This window comes from Penicillium roqueforti (assembly GCF_015533775.1).
Source record: "Penicillium roqueforti strain LCP96 04111 chromosome Unknown scaffold_02, whole genome shotgun sequence".
Taxonomy (NCBI): Eukaryota; Fungi; Ascomycota; class Eurotiomycetes; order Eurotiales; family Aspergillaceae; genus Penicillium; species Penicillium roqueforti.
In genome coordinates this window covers 1,081,034-1,102,386 of record NW_024067566.1, presented here as the reverse complement: position 1 = coordinate 1,102,386, position 21,353 = coordinate 1,081,034, and the positions used below count along the sequence as shown (strand labels likewise).

The following is a 21,353-nucleotide window of genomic DNA, read 5'->3' as shown; positions in this document are numbered from 1 at the left end:
CGAACAGCTTGTGCGCTATAAGCTGGCTGGTCTGAAAAACCAGACTGATGGTTTCCCGTAAAAACGAAAGTTTTGGCCTTTCTTTAGCCAAGCGATGGCGAAGTGTTCGTCAAATTGAGGGCCCGTCATCACCACCAACACGCACTCTCCTGATTGCTCATGAATTTGAATTCTACCGCCTGATCCGTTTTCTTTGACCAGAAGAGCGGAAGCGACAGGCCAGGAAACGCTCTGCAAATCCGTTATAGTGGCTTGGTTTTCGTCGAGTACGACTGACCCGCCGGTTTTTGCCTCCACTGATTTGTTGAGCGCTTGTTTATCGAAATTTCCGATATTAAAATCTTCCAGAAGGGTCTTTTGATTTGACATCTGATTTGATATCTGATTTGACATTTCGGTGAAAAGATTAAGGAAAGGTTCAGCGCAATAGGAATGGATGGTTATTCTATCGGACAATTTAGTTAGCAAGTTTCAAGTTAGTCGTAGCCCCGGGCATTAAAACCCACCCTAAAATCGAGCTTATTCCACTTAGTCGTTCATATTATCATAACAATTTTCGCCAAACACTACAACATATATATTTGATGCGACTCCTCGCTTTTACCTTCCTGGACAGGGTAGGGCACCTGGGCAGGCAGGTCCTGCCCGAGGTCAGGTGGGTAGCTTTGTCATCCATCATATGCTGACAAAGCATCCCTTCATCTGTCAGCTGAGCGAATGTTGAGATGGGACAGCTAATTTTTAGCGCCTTTTGGAACAGAGGAACACGTATTAATCCGAGTTCCGAGAGCTCAGTGAACGTTAGACATCAGCGAATGTCGGGATTTTTTAGGGGTTATAATACCTTAGTATAGAAGAAGATAGGATTTAGTGGTAAAGATAATACTGTAAATAATGATCACGCGGTCTTTATGAACGCCTATTATAAGCTATGAAGACATCCTAGAGTAAAGAGAGATCTCGACATTCACTAAGACCCCTCTGAGCAGATAGATGGTCGAAACGCGGATTAATACGGATTAATATATTTTCCTTCACGCTAAATTAGCGGTCCCATTCTAACATTCGATCAGCTGTATGTAAGGCTTAAGCCCTTCGATCAATGTAACTAAGCCCTCGACTCGATTCCAACCTTATTCAGCAGAGTGGGTCCAGATATAGTCATCGGATCAACCAGCTGGAGGGAAAACAGGAGAGGTGATTCGTCGGCGGTCGCCCGACCCTGACCTCACTTTCCGCAGTCTAGACAATACTAAATCGAGGCCAGGGGAAAAAAAAATTCATATTTCCTAGCGACGATATTGTATGCGCTTTTCGGTGAGTCAACGTTGCGGAGCTTCTAAGCAGGTAAGTCATGACAACTCGTCCAAGTGATTCAAGCCTTGCTAACTCGGATTATTCCTATCATTCGAGTCAAATATCACCATGAATCAGAGAAAATTAAATTGCAGGGACAAAGACCCCAGCAGCCCAAATACGCCTCACGATCTAAACTCTCATATACCTCTATTATGTAGTAAACGTCAAACCGCTAGTTACAACATCATTTCAGCTCATATCCATGACATCGGTCCTAGTAAGCTGATTCACAGGTTGTTGACCAAAACATAACGGTACCGAGCATCACCGTTGTCCATGTCCACAATGGCCTGGTTGGCATCTTTCATAGGGCGTTCCTGGATCCAGGGCTTGACACCCTTAGCAGCAGCAAGGTCCAGCATCTCGCGGATCTCATCAGGGCTACCAATGAGCGAACCACCAAGCTTGATACCCTTGCCGATCAAAGCAAAGAAAGGGATTTCAAGACCACCATCCTCTGGGGCGCCAAGCTGAATGAAGGTACCACGGAAACGCAGCAGGCTGCAGTATCCGGTAATGGGCATCTTGGAAGAAGAGGCAGTCGAGATGATTAGGTCGAGAGACTGTCCGTGACGGGTGACCCAATCTTCTTCCTCACTAGTAGCGATAAAGTCATCAGCCCCAAGCTTGAGGGCGTCCGCCTTCTTGTCCGACTTGCGGGAGATAGCAACAACGCGGTCAGCACCAAGGGCCTTGGCGAATAGAATGGCAAAGTGACCTAGGCCACCAATACCGACAACACCAACAGTCTTCCCGGGCCCACAGCCGTTCTGCTTCAAGGGAGAATACGTCGTGATACCACCGCACAACATGGGGGCAGCGTCCGCTGAGGAAATAGCGTCGGGGATCTTGATAACGAAGTGGGAGGACGAGCGGTTGTAAGTGGCATAACCCCCGTAAGACTTTCCTCCATTTGCGTACACTCCATTGTATGTGCCGACCATCTTATTACAGAACTGCTCGAGTGAAGCCGCGCAGGCTTCACAGTCGCCGTCCTTATTCCCACAAGCTCCGCTTTGAGCTCCCACACCTACACGGTCCCCGACTTTAATGCCGTTCTTAACCTGCGTACCTACACGCACGGCTGTGCCAACAACCTCGTGTCCCACACAGCAGGGATATTTGGTCGGCCCCTGTACGATACACAAGAGACGTTAGCCTTCAATTCACCCGAGAAACTGAGACAACGAAGTAATTCAAAGAAAAGAGAAACCGAGTCAACAGAGCAACTGAAAGAAAACATACCCACCCGCTGCGGAGAGTGTGCAGGTCCGAACCGCAAATACCACAGTGTGTGACCTTGATGTCCACGTCTGTCTCCTCCCAGGGCTTAGGCTCGAACTCCTGCCAGACCATCTTGCCCTTGCCAGCCTCAGGGCCGAGGCCACACCAGCCTTCAAACTTGTAATCGGTCATTTTGATGAAATCGAGAATGGATATTGAATTGAATGATTCTACCAGGGTCCCCAGGCCTTCAGCCTAAATCCCCTTTATAGTTACACCACCATGATCGGCCCGGTTTCAGAAAGTTCTCGCAAAACCCGATTTGTGATGATTTGTGGACATCGGGTTGACTAATACTGAAGAAAAGGTTCCACTTAACATGAAGTGGATTGTCATCACGGCCTTAGGATTATGTCCGTGAAGAATACCTATGCCGTCATAATCGGCCCGGTTTCAGAAAGTTCTCACAAAACTCGATTTGTGATGCTTTGTGGACATCGGGTTGGCTACTGATAAAGGTTCCACCATGAAGTGGGTTGTCATCACGGCCTTATGTAGGAATATATCCGTGAAGAGATTTCATCCCTTACTCCATGACAAAAGGGACCGTATCGGGAGGTAAACGTAATTCATGATCTCGATGGTCCACAAATAACCACGTTGGAAGCCGCCAGGGGTCGAATTAAGCTCATGCATGTCCCTACTAGTATGCTTACATATGACGTCACTCGGATTTAAAAGCGCCAAGTCTTTTATCACCCGCGTTAGACTTGTTTGAAATTGAAGGGCAACCCCTGAATTTTCAATTGTTGACTCATCCGATACGAGAAATTTTTCTCACTACAACTCTCTCTATAGCAGCATAGATCCCATCAAGAAGGTCGTCGTAATTGGGGTGCGTGGAGACAGACCATGAACCACGATGCTAGCACATATTTAACTAAATAGGTTCTAGCGACAATTATCCACAGGTAGGAGGCAGTCTCGGGGTTTTCTCGGGGTTGAGATGGTCAAAGGCCTTGGGTACGCAGCAATTCCAGGTCTTGCTCAAAAACCCCGGCGCCCCCGGCTTCAACCTTGCCGCCAAATCCGCCGTGATTTACGATTCGGGAAACGAGCCCTTATCCGCAACCAACTTCTGAACGCTATCGTCGGTACAACAGGGCGTGCGCTGCACCTTGCCCCCCGCAATGGCCAACAAGTTTTTTTGCATCAGTTCGGTGACTACAACGCAGAACGACATCTTGGAAATACTGGAAGTGGAAAGCGGGTCTAAATGGAGAATCACCCGTGCCAACACATAAGACGTACTCGCGCAAGGTCGTGAGAAGTTTGCTCGGGGCTATCATTACTGTTTCTTGAAATTATTGGCCGTGCACCTATTCCAGGCTGATGGGACATATTGTGGTCGCTCCCGACGATCCATCTGGAAATAAACTCCTGAGTGTCCCTGCTTTGGACTTGAAGATGGTTGTGAGGAATGTGCTGAGCCAGTGAATGACGATTGGTTAACTCACCTCATACTTTGGTGTGTATAAAGTGACCACTGACCTGGGACGCTGAACCAAGACAGTATATATATATTGAAGAGGGATATGCACGGTAGGCAGTATGGCATAACAGACAAGACGAGAGCGACACAATAACACCAACCATCCAGAGAGGTCAGCTATTATGGAGATTATACAAACCGTAGTAGACATCCTTATCCTCTAATGCAAGAGCATCCTGTAAACTCCTTTTTCATTCTGTGGTGACTGGTCCAAGTCCTGCTCTGGGATTCTAGTTCACATGAAGGCCCCTAAACTTTCTCTCTGCCTAAGAGACAAGGCTACTACTTGAGGATTCCAGCTGTGCCCACTGTAATATGTGTTGTAGTATATGTAGAATGTCAAAAGTACATTATGCCGAAAACGAAAATAAAGAAAATCCAAAAATAAAGTGACATCGACCCCACACCAGCTGTATAGCATATTGACCCTGGTACATTCGATCAGAAGGGTCTATATCTAATTGACGCAATTGTGTCGGGCATTGAACAGAAGATTGTAAGAATAAAGCTAACCACACAGCCCATCAATCCAGTTTCCGGATGTCAGTGCCCATGCAGCATCCCACATCGACCGATAATCTAGATGTATCCAGTTCGAACTCGGTCAAGATGCCTGCGTATGCGAAGTGGTGATCGATCCGTGGCTCGGCAAAGATGCTTTCCCGAATGCATGCGTGGGGGGAAATCTAACCAAAGTCAATAAATCAGACTAATCATATCAAATTGGATCAGAAGTCTTGGGGGGAGGGGGGTTTCAATACCACCATACCAGCCCGCCTGGCCGCCGAAATCCGACGAATAATTGTCCCCTGTGACTCTTCCCCGTGTGCGAAAACCGCTGTTGAAGCTGATACGTTTCATCGGCTTTTCTTCAAAAAGACATCGTCCGGTCGGAGGTTTGAAGAGAACAAGAAGGCGAAGAAATCTATGTTCAGATCTACCGTCAACTGTGAAGACAAATATTTGTTTTCTTCTGGTAGTGGCAATAGCTGTAGCTGCATGCCTTCGGTCGAACCAACAGAGATGTCTGGGTTCCTCCCAGCATTAAATTCCAGCCCACCCGAAGGTTTCGGACAATACTTCATTCAGCTCGGTCGCCAGTCGGACCCCGATGGCGAGGTTCAGGAAGAATATATCCGCCCTTTCTCGGAAATATCTAGTCAACGGCGCACAAGTGAATAGAGCGGAACTCAGAACGTCCACTGAGAGATTGGCCTTCTATGTGTCATATTGATTGACCAGGTCGAAGATGGGAAGCAGCACGTATTCGAATTTGGTCATCGCCACAGTCTTACCAATCGTATGGAATGCGATGAGTTCATCATTGATGTATTTTCCCTTCTTGGCAAAGACGCGTGACCATCCAGACTCTGATCCAGCCGCTCTTACGCGAATTTCCTCGAACGAGCCTTGAGAATTCGAGGTAAATGATGAGGGGGTAGTATTTTTTTTGAGACTGGCCGAAACTCGAAATCTTGTTGATACCCTGGAGAAGCACGGGGAAAGGTGGACACAGCATATTCATGTTGTAGAGACCAGAGTTTTTCTTTTCTTCAATTGGCAGAAAGCTTACCACACCATAGTCTTCTACTTCCTCGTCATTTTTAAACTCGGAGGTAGCTGAGCTACCGCCGCTGTGGCTTTCAGCTGGTGAGCCAATGTGGGCTTGACGAGGATGAAGGCTTCTTCGTCGTAAGCTCGATCTGAAGACGGTGAATTGTTTTCGTATCAAAGGGGCCATGTCCATGAAGTAACGGGATCAAACATGTCAAATCAGGTTCATCTGTAAGATCATGCCATTTGCGCATCAAAGCACCCTTGAGAGACCTCATGGTATCCGGAAACCGTTCAAACAGCGCGTATGAACTCAAGAATAGATCACAAGTGACTCTCGCACTCACTGCCATCGGGTCATCATTCTCTGCGAGAAAGTCGACGTCGACGAGGACTGGTAAGTTCTCCGCGATTCGTAGGGGCTGATAAACAAAGATCCGATTTCCGTTGCGCGGATGATGATTGCGGGTGTATCTGACTGCACACGCAGTCAAGACTTGATTTTGTCCCTCCCGCCTTCCCTCTGTATATAAACTAGTGCAATAAAGACACATTGCGTCCGTCCAAGGGAGCGCCGACGGGCTCTATTTGACGCTACGGTCTAATGCGTTCCGTATAAGACCGCAGTGCTAGGTGATCCGTTGCCGCTAATCCATAACTCTTCTTGTCCCTGTTGACTGCCCGAGGGCACTAATAAATCGCTCAAAGTCATTTGTTCTGCCCTAAATGAGCTTTTTGTTCCACCACCAGAAGTTTTAACCAACTTACTCCTATACTGGATGCTTTACCATCATAGAAGAACTTCAGTCTCTAGTCATACAGGAAAACTGAAGCACCTCAAACAAGTTGACCGAGCTGGCGAGAATGTGACTCGCAATAGCATTGGAAGTGAGGAATGTGACACTAAATGTGCAATATATAATCTTTCCATAAAACCCTGGCGACCTCCTTAGTTATATGCACGAATGGGGACTGTGGCCCTTGCATTGACAATTTTGTCGCAAGGGACAGAGGGATTCGCTTTTTGATTGCCTGCGATTGGTTTTTAGACCTGAAACAATTGCGCACTTTTTTAATCGAGCTAGGTGTTTTTTTCCAGTACCTATAAACCTACGCACTGCACCGTATGATTCTCCTTCCACTAAGAATGAGCAATGAATGTGAATCCAACGTAGTTGGCGCAACAACTTTTCGAGCTTTTGACGTTATCAACGAAACGAGCGGCTAAGCCTTACGATAATTAATTCAAAGTTATTAGACATTTCTTTGAGGTACCGTTCCCAATTCGCCAGTGTATTGGCACGTCGCCAGATATTAATTACATCTGTATTTCAACCTGACTCACAAGGGTACACTGGTAGATGAGATTTGGGCGAGTCGCGGTCCTAATAAGGACTAGAGTGCTTTAGGTGAGGTTCCGCAAAGCCCCAAGTGTGAGAGTTGTTGTGGAATCAAAGCTGATCGATCACGAACATCACTGTCACAACTCCCTAGGAATGTTAAATTATAAGGATGCCATAGTTACAGAATACTGCCATAGCATACAACCCGGGAAATATGGTTACAGGCTTCAAATCACATGTCCGGATCTAATTGCTGTGACTTGGACCAACTCAGCTGTCTGCATTTCTGTTCTACGTTTTGAATTGCTTTCAATGAGTACCCCAGGTATTCAACCCAGCTTGGTAATGTGAATAACTTTTAAGATAAAATATCTACGGTATTGAAAAATCAAATCAGTTGGCACGACACCCGCGAAATTACCTATACCATGTGAACGAACCACTTTAGTGGGACCCTGATTGGAACGCAGGTAAGGGTGTAATACATCTTGTAACGTAAGACACGCGGCAGCGCATTGTTTATTTGATCCCTAATCGCGTCTCTCCTTCGTGTTACCTGTAAATCATCCCCGTTCGCCATATTGCGATGATTTACTGCCACCTAGGCTACGCGGCATGGTTAATGAGCAGCCTCACGAGGGTTTCTGCTATTGATTTAGATATCAATAGCACAGGTATGTTGCCAAGTACGAAAGTGTCATATGGTTTAGCACATGAACTAATAGGGCCCAGAATCAATTCAAAATGCTGCGACAATCCAAGTCACGAACCTTCTCAGCAATTCTACCATCGACGGCAGCGTGAGCCCTCTAAGCGATGATCCTTTTCACGGTGTAAAGGATGAGGCATCGGTATACATTACTTTGCTCGCTTTCTGGGACACGACCAAGAACAGTAATTACAACAACCTCGTCATTGACCGCATGGACAGCCAAAGACCAACAATATTCAATTCGAGCTACAATTCAACCAACACAAGACCAAGCACCGCTATCTGGGGTCTAGCCGCTATGACCGCCGCAGAAGTAGGCTTTCCGACCGATTCGTCGGAGTCTTGGTTTAATTGCGCTGTAAATCTGCACAGCAAACTCATGTGGAAAAGCGGTCACTTTTGTACCGATGGGCTTTCACCAGACTCCCAAAACCTCATCGGGCAACAGTTTGGGTACCTTACTGGTACATATTTCCAGCTAACTTCCCGAATTGCTTACGCTTCGTCGGGGGAGCAACGACGTTTTTTTGCGGATCGGGCTTCGGCTGTTTGGTCGTGGAGCGTGAAAAATCACATCCTGAACGAGAGCGATTGGACGATCAATTCCCTTGTTGCTGGGATGGATAACAATACTGCTTGTTTTGTATTGAAGGATTGGAGGTTAGCATCCTCTTATGGACTGTGGCTGAGCGGCGCTGCGTATATGTTCAAAATGGTGAGTTGCCTCCGCAGAGAAGTGCTCCTTGCCTTGCTCTTTGAGTTCTCCTGTTGTTCTTTTTGTCGTCCAAAAGGGTCTATAGAGTGCTGACAAGGTAGGTACAGACGGATACTGATCTATGGAAAACAAGAGTCGAAGGCCTATTGGACAACACCTTAACATCATTTTTCACCCGGAACATGATAGTGGAAGTAGGGGATCTGGTTGATGGACTTGGTGCGGTGAACCAGGCCCGATATTCAACAGAGGCAGGTAAAGGGTTTTTAGCCTTATGGCTTTCGAGTGTATCAAATTTGATGCCAGAGGTCGCCAACAGGATCAATGCTAAACTACGCCGCACAGCCATCACGCTAGCACAGCAATGCGGCGGGACAAGCAATCATACTGTATGCGGCTCAGACTGGACCTCTTCTGTTTATGACTACGCCCCCAGCTTCGGGAACACATTGAACGTCGTGAATATCCTGGTGTCCAATCTGATAATTTCACAGACTTCCGGTAGTGTTGCAAATAACACAGAAAACGACAGTGGCGCTGCTTCCAAAGCCAATGACACGTCTACCGGTGGCGGTGACAGTGATAAAATTTCTGACGGAGTAATCGCGAGTGCAGTTGTTGGCAGTGTCGGTGGCGCCGCACTCATTATTGGCGCTATCTCCTGGGGCTTCCGCAAATGGAAAGATCAGACTTATGATGCCGTCCGAAAGGATGAGCCCGGAAAAAAGGGATACACCGGGGGGTCACAGTCAGACCCTGCCGATCATTTGTATGGCCATAGCACTGTTACTGATCAAGTGCACGGGGGGCTAATTCAAGAGGTACCCAATAATGGTATTGCGGAATTGCACGAAGAAGCTGCTACCACACTTTCAAGCAACGTGCGACATGAATTGGCTTGATGTACGGAAGTCGCTACGTACTCTAAAGTGTCTCCATATAATATTACCAAGGATTGCGAGGTCGGGAGGTTCAAACGAGGATCCAGTAAACGTAGTCACGATTCCAGCGATCACGCTAAGTAACGTAGATTATGTTCGGAATCTTCGTGTCAAGAATTTCTAGGGCAGCCGAAATGGGCCAAACTGGAATATGCTTAGTAATACATATATTATTTTCACCGCTGGAGTTTCCGCCTTTGTATTATACAAATTAATACATTCTGTGTAGTTATTCTTAACTTGGTTTTCTTATTAATTGTCGACCAGATACATACATACATACCACCATCTTCTCCCTACGCAAATTGATATTTTCCAGAGCATACGCATTCTTCACATAGTACACTCCCCTCTCTCAGATATAGTGCTGCCATTATAGAGAGAGGTAATCTACTCTTCAAAAGGTACAATGTTAATTGATGGAGGTTGCAATATTATATACAGGCCCAAGACCATAATCATACAGGCGGTGATTAGAGCGGTGAGCCAAAAATTAGTTTTGTCGTAGTGGTCCGATCCGTCGCCCATACATGTGGATAATCAAGCCAATATTCCAACTGCCGGCAAGGCGCCGTGAGTTGAGTAACAATGTGTAATCCCTAATTCTGGATCTTTGGTGTGGTAATCCGTGGGAATCTACTACACAAGCTGATCCCATTAAGCCCCGAGGCATATGAAGGGACAATTGCGAAGCCCCAACCCCAAAACCATCGCCAAAGACTTCGCCGTAATTCGACTCCCCTCTTATCCGCCGGAGAAAAGAATGCCCAATTGCTCGTCCCCTAACTCTGGGGATAATGCTATTGCGCCATAATCAGCCATCGAAATCGAAAGTCTGCTCTAAACATTCCAAGCGTGAAATAGAACTCTGAAAGTCATCTGAACAATCCAAGCCAGCCATCTTCAAAGCGCTGAACCAAGTCTCATCAATACAGTCTTGTTGAAGATTCAACGGCTGAGCTTGAAGGAATTCGTCTATAACTCCCATCTCTTCCAAGTTCTGACTTCGAGGATAGGTCTGGTCTTCCCCAATAATCGGATGGCTATTTGATTCATTCGAGGAATCATGAGCTTTGCAAAATTCCGATGTTCCAGCCAAGTCTTGCTGGAAAGTACCGATTGTCGAATGTTGTGCATTTGAAACCCTGGGATTCCATTGGCTATCACTGAGCACAGTTGATGAATTGAGGGATTTACTAGGGTTTGCTCCCCACTCAGCGGCGGTAGAGGCTGGCAATGAGCCGACAGGACTTTGTTTTGGAGACAGCGAGAAGGTTTCAGACGCCAGCCGGGAATTGAGTGCATTATCAAAAGGACCTGAATAGCTCGCAAGCCTCTCATTTTGAAGCCCGGGGAGTTCTTGGGTATCCGAGCGAAGAAGCTTTTCTTGGATATGTCGAAGAGTTCCCGGGAGGGTGGAGATCATGATCTTTATTGTACATGTTAGTGAACAGCGACAAAAGGAGCCACAGGCTGATTAATGCTCACCGTCAGCATGACTTTACCTCGATTGGCGAAAAGACTATGTTCAGCAAGGTGATTTAGAACTCTTCGCCCAGCTATCAAGCTCCCAAGAAGCATGTCTGTTTTAGGCGAGGCTCGAGAAACCACAACAAAATACAAAATTGTCAGAATAGAGCTTGTCAACATGTGCGTCACAGGCCACAAATCACCCTTGAGGAGATCTTGTCCATACATCCCTTCACACAGGGCGATAATATTTTCACTAGCCCGAACCGATGCAGTCGCATAAGTTGACATACCAACCTGCTCGTTGAGAGATCTCACAGCATAATGCAAGAAGGGCCGATAGAGATAGAGCTGAACATGAGCATATGACATAGCTAGAATAAATTGGGCCCTGGGAGTCATCAGCAAGCTCTCTCGCAAGTGAAGGATGATGTCCAAATTTCCTACCTTATCAATCTGGCTTCGGTGTAACAGGTCCCAAGACGATAACCCATAGGTATATCATCCACCCAATTGTCAAGGTCACCCTGTATTCCGTGTATCAATGCCAAGCTCACACCATGAATTGGTAAACCATTCATATCAGACGTGGTCTGGCCTTTGAGAGAGTAGACACAGTGGGTCACCTTGTCCCTAACCATTTGTAGTCGCTTGTATGAATTCGCACCGGATATATAGCATATCTCACCGCGCGGCTGTGGAGAAATCCTCATCTTTTCAATATTTATGTCATTTGTCTCTTTTGGAAGCTCTTGGTCAATTTCATCATCGCTCAGAAGAACAGGCATACCGCTTGCGGTGGCAACGTCATTGACAAGAAGCCTCAGCGTCCAAAATATCCTCTTGCTCATTTCCTCGGAAATTAAATCCTGACCCGTTTTGAGAGACCGGTGGAGACCCATGCGTAGCGCAATCGATAATGAGGCACTGAGATATGTATAGCACGTCGATATTCGGTTGGACGAAAGAAGAAAGAGGTTCAAAAACATGATGGCTTGGAGAGATGTTAAATCTCTGCACTCGGCAAGATTCTGGAGTTGTCGACTCTTTGCGTAGAATTCCAACCTGCTTTATGTAAGAGCCTGAGCAAGAATACGGGAAAACTTTGGAAATCAATACCCCTGAGACACCTTTTTATCACAATCGGGACCGTACGAGCCGGGGTCTATGACCAGGCACCCATACGCAAATATGGCATAGAGAAGCGGTAGAAATTTCTGCTCTTTGGCACTGTAGTTGGCTTCTTCAAGCGAATAGACCAAGTTGAAAGAAACCTCAAAGCTTGGTCGGTGTACAAGGCAGAGTAGTATCTGTGCATCCAAAGCTGCGTCGACCAGCCTGGCTGCGATATCTCTTTCAGGTAAAGTGACTCGAGCGGGAGTTCGACCCTCGACTTCAAAGAATGCTGGCGCTGATATACGAGAGGGGAGCTGTTGCCAAGTCATATCACCGCCACGCCAGTCACCTAGCTTCGCATTTAGACACTGAATAAAAGATCGATCCGCAGAATACCCTTGAAACTCGATTTCATCCTGTTCAACGGCGTGGTATACTTTATCACGATTCCCAAGCTCTGCGGGCGCGGTATGTTCGTTTGGTGTAGCCAGAGGAGTCTTATTCGTAATATTCCCAATTTCCGATGTCATGGAACTAGGAATCATGGGGGAACTTTCCGCGTTCGTTGAGATCGATGATTCTATCGCTTTCAGTCTGGATTCAAGTGACTCTATTCGCTCCAAAGGGAGTTTCCGCCGTCGTTTACGTGAAGATTCGGGGTATATGCAATCTTCAAAGTTTCAGTATCAGTGTTTTCCCAGTGCAATGCAATTTTTTGTTTTGGTATGGAAATTGCGTCCTACCGTAAAATGAGGATGTGCATTGGCTGCATGGATTTTCTTTGTCACACTTGATTTTACGTTGTCGGCAGGAGGTACAAGAGACCTTTTTACTGGTTGTTTGGACTGACATGTGCTGGATATCAGGATTTGCGGGAGATGTGTTAGCCTCGTATCCTCCAGGCCGAGACTGCTTCTGTTGGTGGGTGTTCTCGGAAGAGTTGCTTGACAGAGACGGTCCACCAAGGCCGAAATTTCCACGCAGTTGAAAGCTGTGGGTAGCCATAATTTCAGGGGGAAAAGGGCCGACTATGCGATGGCTGGTAATCGTACTGAGCATTCATGAAGCTGAAAAGGCCACCTCCTGCCACCCCAAGGCGTCATTATCTCAGATACTATCACGTGACAAACGGAATATGGCAAGCACGGCACATCCGTTGCATCCCTTTTCTTATGCACACTTCATTTACGTCTACGGAAGCCTTAAACTCTGTGTAAGGAAACGACTCATTTCGATCTGATACCGGGGGGATAATTCCATCTCAGCAAGGCCTACATACGAGGTCTAATCCGAACGACATAGACTAGACCTTAATCTGCACCAGATCAGGAAACTGCCTCCCGGAGTTAAGCATGCGGCTTTAGGAAAACAGCCGCCAAGTTCTTCACCCTTGGAGTAAGTAAACCCCGTATTTTGGGTTAGCGTGGCCGATGTATAGACCCACTCCAGTTTTACGAGACTGTCGCGAATCGAATTGGACTTGGTTATCATGTTTTGGTTATTAATCGTCAGTTGGGTTTGGAAAACCCATCTTTATAGCGGATATTGCGGATTTACTGGCGTTAATATTCCTCCTAATCTAATTGAGAATTGCCTAGGGTGCCTACGGCATGTGTAAATGATTCCGGTTCCATTGACGCTTAAGTAAGGGGCTATTCAGACCGGGGACCAACCCAAGGACCGATAAACAAGGCAAATATGGGAAACTCGCAGTTTGAATTATTTCAGCAAGTCTATCACCTGATTTGGATAGTCTCGTCTCCCGCTAAGAAGAAATTTGATGCAATAGGCTCCCCCAACATATTTTCCTGGGCAAATCTGGATAAGTTAAATCCAAATCTCAAGATAGAGTCGGTCAGGTAGAGATCGAGGTCATTTATTGAGAACTCAGCAGGTTGTCTGAATAGGGTTTGGATGTACCTATGTGGAGCTAAGAGTGGTGGTGGCATAGGCGGTAGGTACGGAGCGGCAGCGGGTGCGGGTGACGGAGTAATAAGGGGAACGAATGTATTGTATTTTCCGGCCATTGGCGAGAAGATAAGGTCCTGCTGTACCCAGTGAAGAACCTGAGTGAAGATGGGAAGTGTGGGGTCAGGTGCGTCGGGATCGATCTGAGTTGAGTTAAGTCGAGGAAGTGGATTGGTATAATAGGGACAGGAAGGCGGTACCATGATGACAATATACGTGCCTGTCAGGGCAGGTGCTGAGAGACCAATACTGGGGGCTGATGTAATGTCTGGAATAAGATCGGCTCTATCAGCTTCGTCTGGTCTTTCTTCTGCCTTGTTACTATTCCATACCACTCAACCTCAGCTTCTCTCCGGTCTTAAACGTGACACTCCCGTACTGCACTTGTAAAACGGTGTCCGACTCTGGGATCTGAGCTGACACGATGGTCACCATACAGAATGCGACTTCAATGAAGAAAAAAAGAACATTTTGCATTATGTTTCGGCTTGATTGTCCCTGAAAGTGCGAACAAGTCAGATCAGGTGGATCAGATGAATGGAAGGGCTGGCCAGAAGAGATAAAATGGCAATGCTCTTCTATCGCGAGGATCCGGATCAAGTCTTATACACAAAGCTGTTCATCTCAGACATGCGACGGACTCGGCAATAAGCGGCCGCATTTCAGGGCACGGGCTTTTGAAGAATGCCACAATACTGAAACCTCTTCCTGGATTGATTATGAGCCTTTAAGAATACAAGTAGCATAGGTTTTCTGATATTTCAACAAATACTCTTTTTCACCATTCGTATTACTACTTACTTGGCCTATTAAGCGATGGGAATATTATCGCCTATTCACAGTCAATGTCTTGCCCAGTTTCTTTTTGGGATAGCGCTAATTCACGGTGTAATTTGCAAGTGCGTCCGAGACTCAAAATCCCGACGTGCTATCTAAGTCCGGTTTTTGGGTTAGCGCCGTTTCATGGCGGTCCGAGCTCAATTCTTGGCGTCAATAGAGTTTCCTCAAGGGTCATGTTTGAAAGACAATCGTCTGAAATCGATGCTCCAAAATAGAAAAATATCTATCCCACTATTCAGGATGCATTCTTGGGTGATGAGAAGGTGAGAGACCCCCATCAAAGTGATGCACGGTCTGGTATTGAGCAAGGGACATGTCGACTACACATAGCTCTTGAACTAAATGTAGTTACAAAACGAATGCTTTGTAGAGTCCGGCAGACTTTCGATTCCCTTTAAGTCCGGTAATACCGAGACTTTGCGCACGGACAAATGACGAAGCGGTTCAAATGGATACTTGCTGTGACACTTATATAAACCTCCTAGTGCCTCCCACGATAGAGTCCCAACACTGAATGCTCGATTTGTCCGGTTCGTTAGCCAGACAGGAAGCTGAGTTACAAAGACCCAAAATGTCCTCCAAATCATGCTGTTCAACACCCGCCATTGGAAAGCCGGTCATATCTACCGAGCAAGGCACTGATGTAGCTGCGGAAGTCCGTTTGCGTGAGTCCAATATGAAGGAAGCAAAGAAATCATATGGGTAGCTAATTCGGGAAACCAAATTGGCAGATATCGTGGGTGACCGTTCATCTGAACGTGGAGTGATGCTCGTGTATGACATTTTCGGTCTTTACCCGCAGACTATACAAGGGGCCTCTATCCTCGCACAAAAGCTGGAATGTCTCGTGATAATTCCGGATTTCTTTAGAGGCAAGGCAGCTAGCATGGATTGGGTCGCCATGGACACCGAGGAGAAGCGAAACAACATGATGACCTTCTTTGGGGAGAATGCTAGCCCGGAAAAAAACCTATCTACTCTTCTGGATATCATGAAGCAAAGCGAGGATTTGTACCCCCAAGTCAAGAGTTGGGGTGTTCTTGGACTGTGCTGGGGAGGAAAGGTAGGTTATGGATAAAACCTATCCCACGACGATAAAAATTTACTGATGTATTGGACAGCTTGCTGCTTTGGCTTCTGGTGGTCGGAGTTATTTTAAGGTTTCTGGCCAAGCCCACCCATCGTGAGTCTCTTGTGGTCTGGTTTGGTCTTCAGTATTGATATGTTCTGCTTCAGCCTTCTTGATATTGCGGACGCTAAAGCCACCAACATCCCCCACATCTGCCTATCGTCCCCGGAAGAGCAAGCCGATGTTTTGAAAGAATATGAGCAAGCCATGCGCGCTAATGTTGATGTTGAATTTGAACTATACGAAACAATGTTCCATGGGTGGATGGGATCTCGTGCGAACATGGAAAATGAGCAGAATTCCAAGGAGTTCACAAGGGGGTAAGCAAGATGATTCTAACGCGCGCAATTTATCGTTAATAACTTCGCCAGGTATGAACAAATTGCCGATTTCTTCAATGTGCATCTGTGATGGACTTCTGTACCTCGTCACCATTCTCGAATCATAAGACCTCGCATCTGATCAGATTTTGTGCTGGAGGAAACGGGAGGGTGGTTTTTCCATTGTAACTCTTCGTCTTCATTTGATTAAACCATGTTGCTAGTTACTCAAGTTGTATCTGCGATGAATATATAGGTTATATTGCCAATGTCAAATTAGAATAGACGAGAGGTAGTTAACGAAACCGATGTACTTATAAATACCGCTCATGGCTAATCAGCACAGCATTCAGTATCACTGGAGAAAGTCGATGCTAGTTCCACGTTCTTTTCCGAATAATAGCTTCGTCCAAATCATAATGGTCTAGATATCTCGACAAGTCTGGAACTAGTCGTGGTAGGCACGCACAGGAACTATACTCAAAAGACAAATTAGCCGGGAATTAGAAATATAGCGATCCATGGTCATCGTGCACTCTGTCGCACTCGGCTGAGGCGGCACGTTGGTAGTGGCAAAGCCCATGCATTCTTCAATCGGCCCAAGACTTCCCCGGAGTCCGCTTTTTAGGTTAGCCCGTATTTTAAGTCCGATTCCATTTGTTTTCCGAAAATGGTATATTGTTTGAAATGGTAAATTTTTATCTTATATATATGTCACCTATTCAGATACTCCTTTTGTCTACGGAAGATTTGTGAAATCCTGTATCTCGACAGTTGTGAGTCCACAAAATCGCAATCGACAACTGATAGTAATCAGTATGGAGAACGCTAAAGTGATTTTATCTGCTCTATGCAATTTTCTCGTTGATTTTACTGATTGGCTGGTTTGAATCAGGTGAATCCGACTATCAAGCGGGAGCAGTTCCCCCTAACAAATCTTGAAACCGGCATAGTTGGGTGGGATAGCCAAGATGACCCTCTCAACCCAAGGTACGTCCAATTTACGTTATCCCACAGCTGTTAAGATCTAATTGGTCATACAGAAATTACCCTGCTACACGAAAGTGGTTCCTTCTCTCACTCGTCAGCATCATTACATTGATTAGGTATGCAATATTCTTCCAACTTTAATTATACGTCCATTATCCTGACCACCTACCTCGAAGCCCATTTGCATCATCTGTTTTCGCTCCAGCCGTTGCAGACGCAAGTAAAGAGTTCGGCAATAAGTCTTCGCTTCGTGAGTCATTGGCCGTGACAGGCTATCTATTTGGATATGGAGTAAGTATATTACGGTCCTGGGCGCTCTCTGGATGACATTGACCTAACAAAGAGCGCAGAGCGGACCTTTGCTTTTTTCCCCGCTAAGCGAGATTTACGGACGGAGAATTGTACTCAGCGTCGCAAATTGTTTCTTCGTGGTTTTCCAAATTGGCTGTGCCCTTGCCCCGAATCTGTCTGCATTGATTGTCTTCCGTCTCCTCACCGGTATTGGCGGTTCTGCATGCTTGACCATTGGCGGTGGTGTTGTCTCGGATTTATTCGCAGCAGAGCAGCGAGGACTCGCAATGTCAATATTTTCCTTTGGGCCATTGTTCGGGCCAGTGCTTGGTCCAATTTGTGGTGGGTTCATTGCCCACGGCGCCGGATGGCGATGGGTTAGTAGACTTCCTTGACTACTCAAAAGATGGAAATTAACCAAAATAGGTCTTCTGGGTTCTTTTAATTGTGGGTGGCACAGTGGCAACTCTTGTAGCGATTTTCAATCGCGAAACAAACCCAATTATCATCATGCAGCGCAAGACAGACTCATTGCGATCAGAGCTTCAACGACCTGATCTTTACAGTTGTTATGAAAAAAAGGGGGGTCCTCAAAGAAAGCAAATGGATCGCCTCAGAAATGGGTTAAAACCCCCTCTTCAGCTTCTTTTCCGCTCCCCTATCGTGTCGATCATTGCTTTGTATATCGCCACGGTTTACGGCTGCCTCTACCTTCTCTTCACCACAGTGACCAATGTTTTCCAGAATACCTATGGCTGGAGTATTCAAATCAGTGGACTGTCATACATTGGGCTTGGTCTCGGCTTTTTCTGTGGGCAATGTCTCTTTGCTCTGCTGAGTGATAAAATCATTCTGCGACTTAAGAGCCGCAACAATGGCAGTTTTGAACCAGAAATGCGTCTCCCCTTATCGATATTCTTCACCTTTTTCATTCCAATATCATTTTTTTGGTACGGATGGTCGGTTCAAGCGCACACGCATTGGATTGTTCCTATAATTGGGCTTTTCCCATTCGCATTTGGGATGGTGGGTATTTTTGGGACTTTGCAGACCTACGTCATTGATTCATACCCACGATATGCAGCATCTGCAGTCGCAGCCATTACCGTGAGTCGCTCTTTGTTCGGCGCGTTGCTACCCCTGGCTGGTCCCTACATGTACCAGGCGCTGGGTTATGGGTGGGGAAATTCTTTACTGGGCTTTGTTACTCTGGCTATGATCCCAATGCCCGTGATATTTTACTGGTTCGGTAAATCCATGAGAGGTAAAGCGACGTTGAATTTGGCATAGACTATTAAGGACTTCCGGCTTGTTACGATCTGAAGGATTGTTGGTTCCTTCCTCGTATGGAACAAAGCGAGCGCATTAAGGATTTGCATGGTTTGCAAAAGGGACACACAATAACCTTACAGCCCCGGTCCTCTTCCCTTCTTTTTTCTTTCTCTCCCCGTACTTAATAATCTCGTTTGAATGCACTCTTTTGTTGTAAAGATTCAGCAGGAAGATCTGCTGTCCCTGTTGCTGCTTATTCTTTTTATTTTTAGTGACAGACATGCCAAGTGCGTCATACTAGGTATTTCTTAAGTTGTGTTACGTTTCGTATTCCTGTAGCTCCACGAACACGAGATGCCAAGAGAAGCAGGCTGAACCCGAGTCTTGGCTTAAAATATATGACATGGATTGTCCGGGCATATTGGGCCTTGGACCCTGTCGATCATTTATGCGGGGGTTAGCACCACATCCATAAATAGACCCTGGATCATACTTGAGCTTGAAGAAAAATATCTTCACGATAACGATTTTTCCTAGACATAATATGTTAACCTAGTCCTCCTATCAATTGCAGGTCTGTATTGGGCGAGTGGCAGCATGGTATAAAGGTCATCCAAAAATAATATCTTCTGCTTTGAGTAGATGAGTTTCAAAATGAGAATACGAGAAGCTATAGATGATCTATTCCCCGGTCATTTTTCTAGCCCTAAATAGAGCGATGTTCACTTCTGATCGACATCGCTACCTCACCACCTCCGCCCTATAGACAGTGGACTCCCTAGGTACCTACCAATCACCTGTATCATCCACTGAAGATGGTAATAGTTATCGTATTTGACCCTGGAGATTGGAATCATGGCCCCGTTGACGATGCTGATCTCTCGTGTTTTCTATTTCGGCTTCACTGGCAAATGCTCGTATTGTGCCTAGCACTCGTATTGCATCGATGAAGTTACATATTTCAATTTATCAATAGAAGACTCGATACCACCTAGAAAGCTATATAAATAACCACTTGCCCTTGCTTCTACGCTCCTGACATCCCCTCAGATACAATCAAATCTCCATCTCAATTCTGATACCAAAGATTCAATCCACATCTATTTTCAACTCCCTACTTAAGTATTTCAACCACTCAAACCCGACCATCAACTTCGAAACAAAATGAAGTTCACCACCACCACCATCGCCGCCATCGCCGCCATCCTTCCTATGGCCAACGCCTGGATCTTCACCACCTGCAGCGGGCAGTGGGACAGCGAAGACAACAAGGGCTGCACTAAGTCCTCCTGCAAAAGCGGTGACACTATTGACTGGGAGAACAACTTGTGGTCCGATTGTGTTCTTCGTGTCTACAGCGACAAGTCTTGCAGCAACCAGATTGGAATTGCATCTGATGACTGGAATGACCACACTTTGAGCAGGAACATGGGTAGCTTCCGTGTTTCGTCTTGCGATAGCTAGAATGTTCGACTGTGAGAGATGTATGGAGATAAGGGCTCCGCTGGAATTGGCAGTGGGTATGTTTGTTTGGTCTGATCTTCGGTGTTTGATGTCAAATAGCATGGGTTGGCCTGACCTTGACGGCTGTCTTTTAGCTAGCAATTGAATATCAGAGCCTTTAAACGAGGTGTGAATTATAATGGTGTGCGTTATATCTGTTAGTATCGTAATTAGACTGTAAATCTAGCCGAGGTTATTTTTGGTCCAAGCCCTCAAGGTTCTCGCCCGGGATGTCGGCATGTATGATATTTCTATGCGCGATACTCGAGCGCATCATATGAAGGAGTCTCCCCCTTGCATTTTCCTGGCTGTTATCGACAGCTATCTTCGGGATAAGATTGGCAACCCCCTACCTGAAGCATTGCCGATTGTTATAGCAGATAGGAACAACTTTCATGTCAAGTCAATAAATCTTTCTTTTTTTGAATTTATGTTCTAGAATTGCACAGCTTCAACTTTCTTTTGCAGCCCTCAATCGAAGTTAAGATCAAGTTAGTACCTCATCCAGCGGTTAGCATGGTAACTAACTAGTTAAACAGCTGCATGCATTATTATATAAGCGTTGAAGACATAACTAATCGCTAGTTATGTTCTAATTTTGCCACGCTTCTCTTTGGTAATTTCGCCATGCTAAATAAAGAACCTTGGAAGCGCCTTTAGAAGCAGAACTCAAGGACCCTGGGGGCTGTAATTCCATCTCGTAATAGTAGACTCTTACAGTCTTGGTCTACTCTCCTTCTACATATCATATTTTGCTTCATGATCTCATCTACTGGCTTGTAACCCGTGGACGTATCTTGCAATCCCGATTGGACCAATGACAGAGCATAGCCGAGATAGACTTAAATGTCGGGTTCACCTCTGATTGGCTGTCTTCTGCCAAACATTCCCGTCCCATGTCACCGCTTATCTAATCTATTGGCTAGGCCGAGCCCAATCTCGGAACCCCGAAAGTCTCAGCCGTCTAAGATTGGAAGCTTGCGGGCTGCAAGCTCGTCTGGCCGCCCCGCTCACTTTCTTTCTTTTTCTACTCATTTTCTGAAGTCCGAGAGCC

The 21,353-nt window shown here is 46.1% G+C and overlaps 6 protein-coding genes across 6 annotated transcripts; 4 read left to right on the top strand and 2 right to left on the bottom strand.

Moving 5' to 3' along the window:
* Positions 1-418: 418 nt before the first annotated feature.
* On the bottom strand, positions 419-2,775 carry LCP9604111_1890 (NAD(P)-dependent alcohol dehydrogenase; the record flags this gene model as incomplete). Its single annotated transcript, XM_039069306.1, has 5 exons — positions 419-445; positions 507-518; positions 605-626; positions 1,591-2,492; positions 2,605-2,775. 5 exons carry the CDS (start codon positions 2,773-2,775, stop codon positions 419-421), a joined length of 1,134 nt encoding a protein of 377 aa, XP_038932017.1.
* A 4,843-nt stretch (positions 2,776-7,618) lies between these two features.
* Positions 7,619-9,361, top strand: LCP9604111_1889 (CAZyme family GH76; the record flags this gene model as incomplete). The annotated part of the gene is made up of 4 exons (XM_039069304.1): positions 7,619-7,706; positions 7,765-8,459; positions 8,567-8,714; positions 8,766-9,361. The coding sequence occupies 4 exons, from the start codon at positions 7,619-7,621 to the stop codon at positions 9,359-9,361; spliced, it is 1,527 nt and encodes a 508-aa protein (XP_038932016.1).
* An 853-nt stretch (positions 9,362-10,214) lies between these two features.
* On the bottom strand, positions 10,215-14,431 carry LCP9604111_1888 (transcriptional regulator family TF; the record flags this gene model as incomplete). The annotated part of the gene is made up of 8 exons (XM_039069303.1): positions 10,215-10,829; positions 10,889-11,261; positions 11,318-11,935; positions 11,990-12,656; positions 12,730-12,929; positions 13,907-14,097; positions 14,155-14,222; positions 14,287-14,431. 8 exons carry the CDS (start codon positions 14,429-14,431, stop codon positions 10,215-10,217), a joined length of 2,877 nt encoding a protein of 958 aa, XP_038932015.1.
* Positions 14,432-15,365: 934 nt separating this feature from the next.
* LCP9604111_1887 (dienelactone hydrolase family protein) lies at positions 15,366-16,334 on the top strand (the record flags this gene model as incomplete). The annotated part of the gene is made up of 5 exons (XM_039069302.1): positions 15,366-15,459; positions 15,526-15,857; positions 15,916-15,977; positions 16,031-16,243; positions 16,295-16,334. The coding sequence occupies 5 exons, from the start codon at positions 15,366-15,368 to the stop codon at positions 16,332-16,334; spliced, it is 741 nt and encodes a 246-aa protein (XP_038932014.1).
* Positions 16,335-17,061: 727 nt separating this feature from the next.
* On the top strand, positions 17,062-18,814 carry LCP9604111_1886 (MFS transporter; the record flags this gene model as incomplete). The annotated part of the gene is made up of 6 exons (XM_039069301.1): positions 17,062-17,076; positions 17,139-17,233; positions 17,287-17,349; positions 17,410-17,524; positions 17,584-17,901; positions 17,951-18,814. The coding sequence occupies 6 exons, from the start codon at positions 17,062-17,064 to the stop codon at positions 18,812-18,814; spliced, it is 1,470 nt and encodes a 489-aa protein (XP_038932013.1).
* Positions 18,815-19,960: 1,146 nt separating this feature from the next.
* On the top strand, positions 19,961-20,260 carry LCP9604111_1885 (uncharacterized protein; the record flags this gene model as incomplete). The annotated part of the gene is made up of 1 exon (XM_039069300.1): positions 19,961-20,260. The coding sequence occupies one exon, from the start codon at positions 19,961-19,963 to the stop codon at positions 20,258-20,260; it is 300 nt and encodes a 99-aa protein (XP_038932012.1).
* Positions 20,261-21,353: the final 1,093 nt, after the last annotated feature.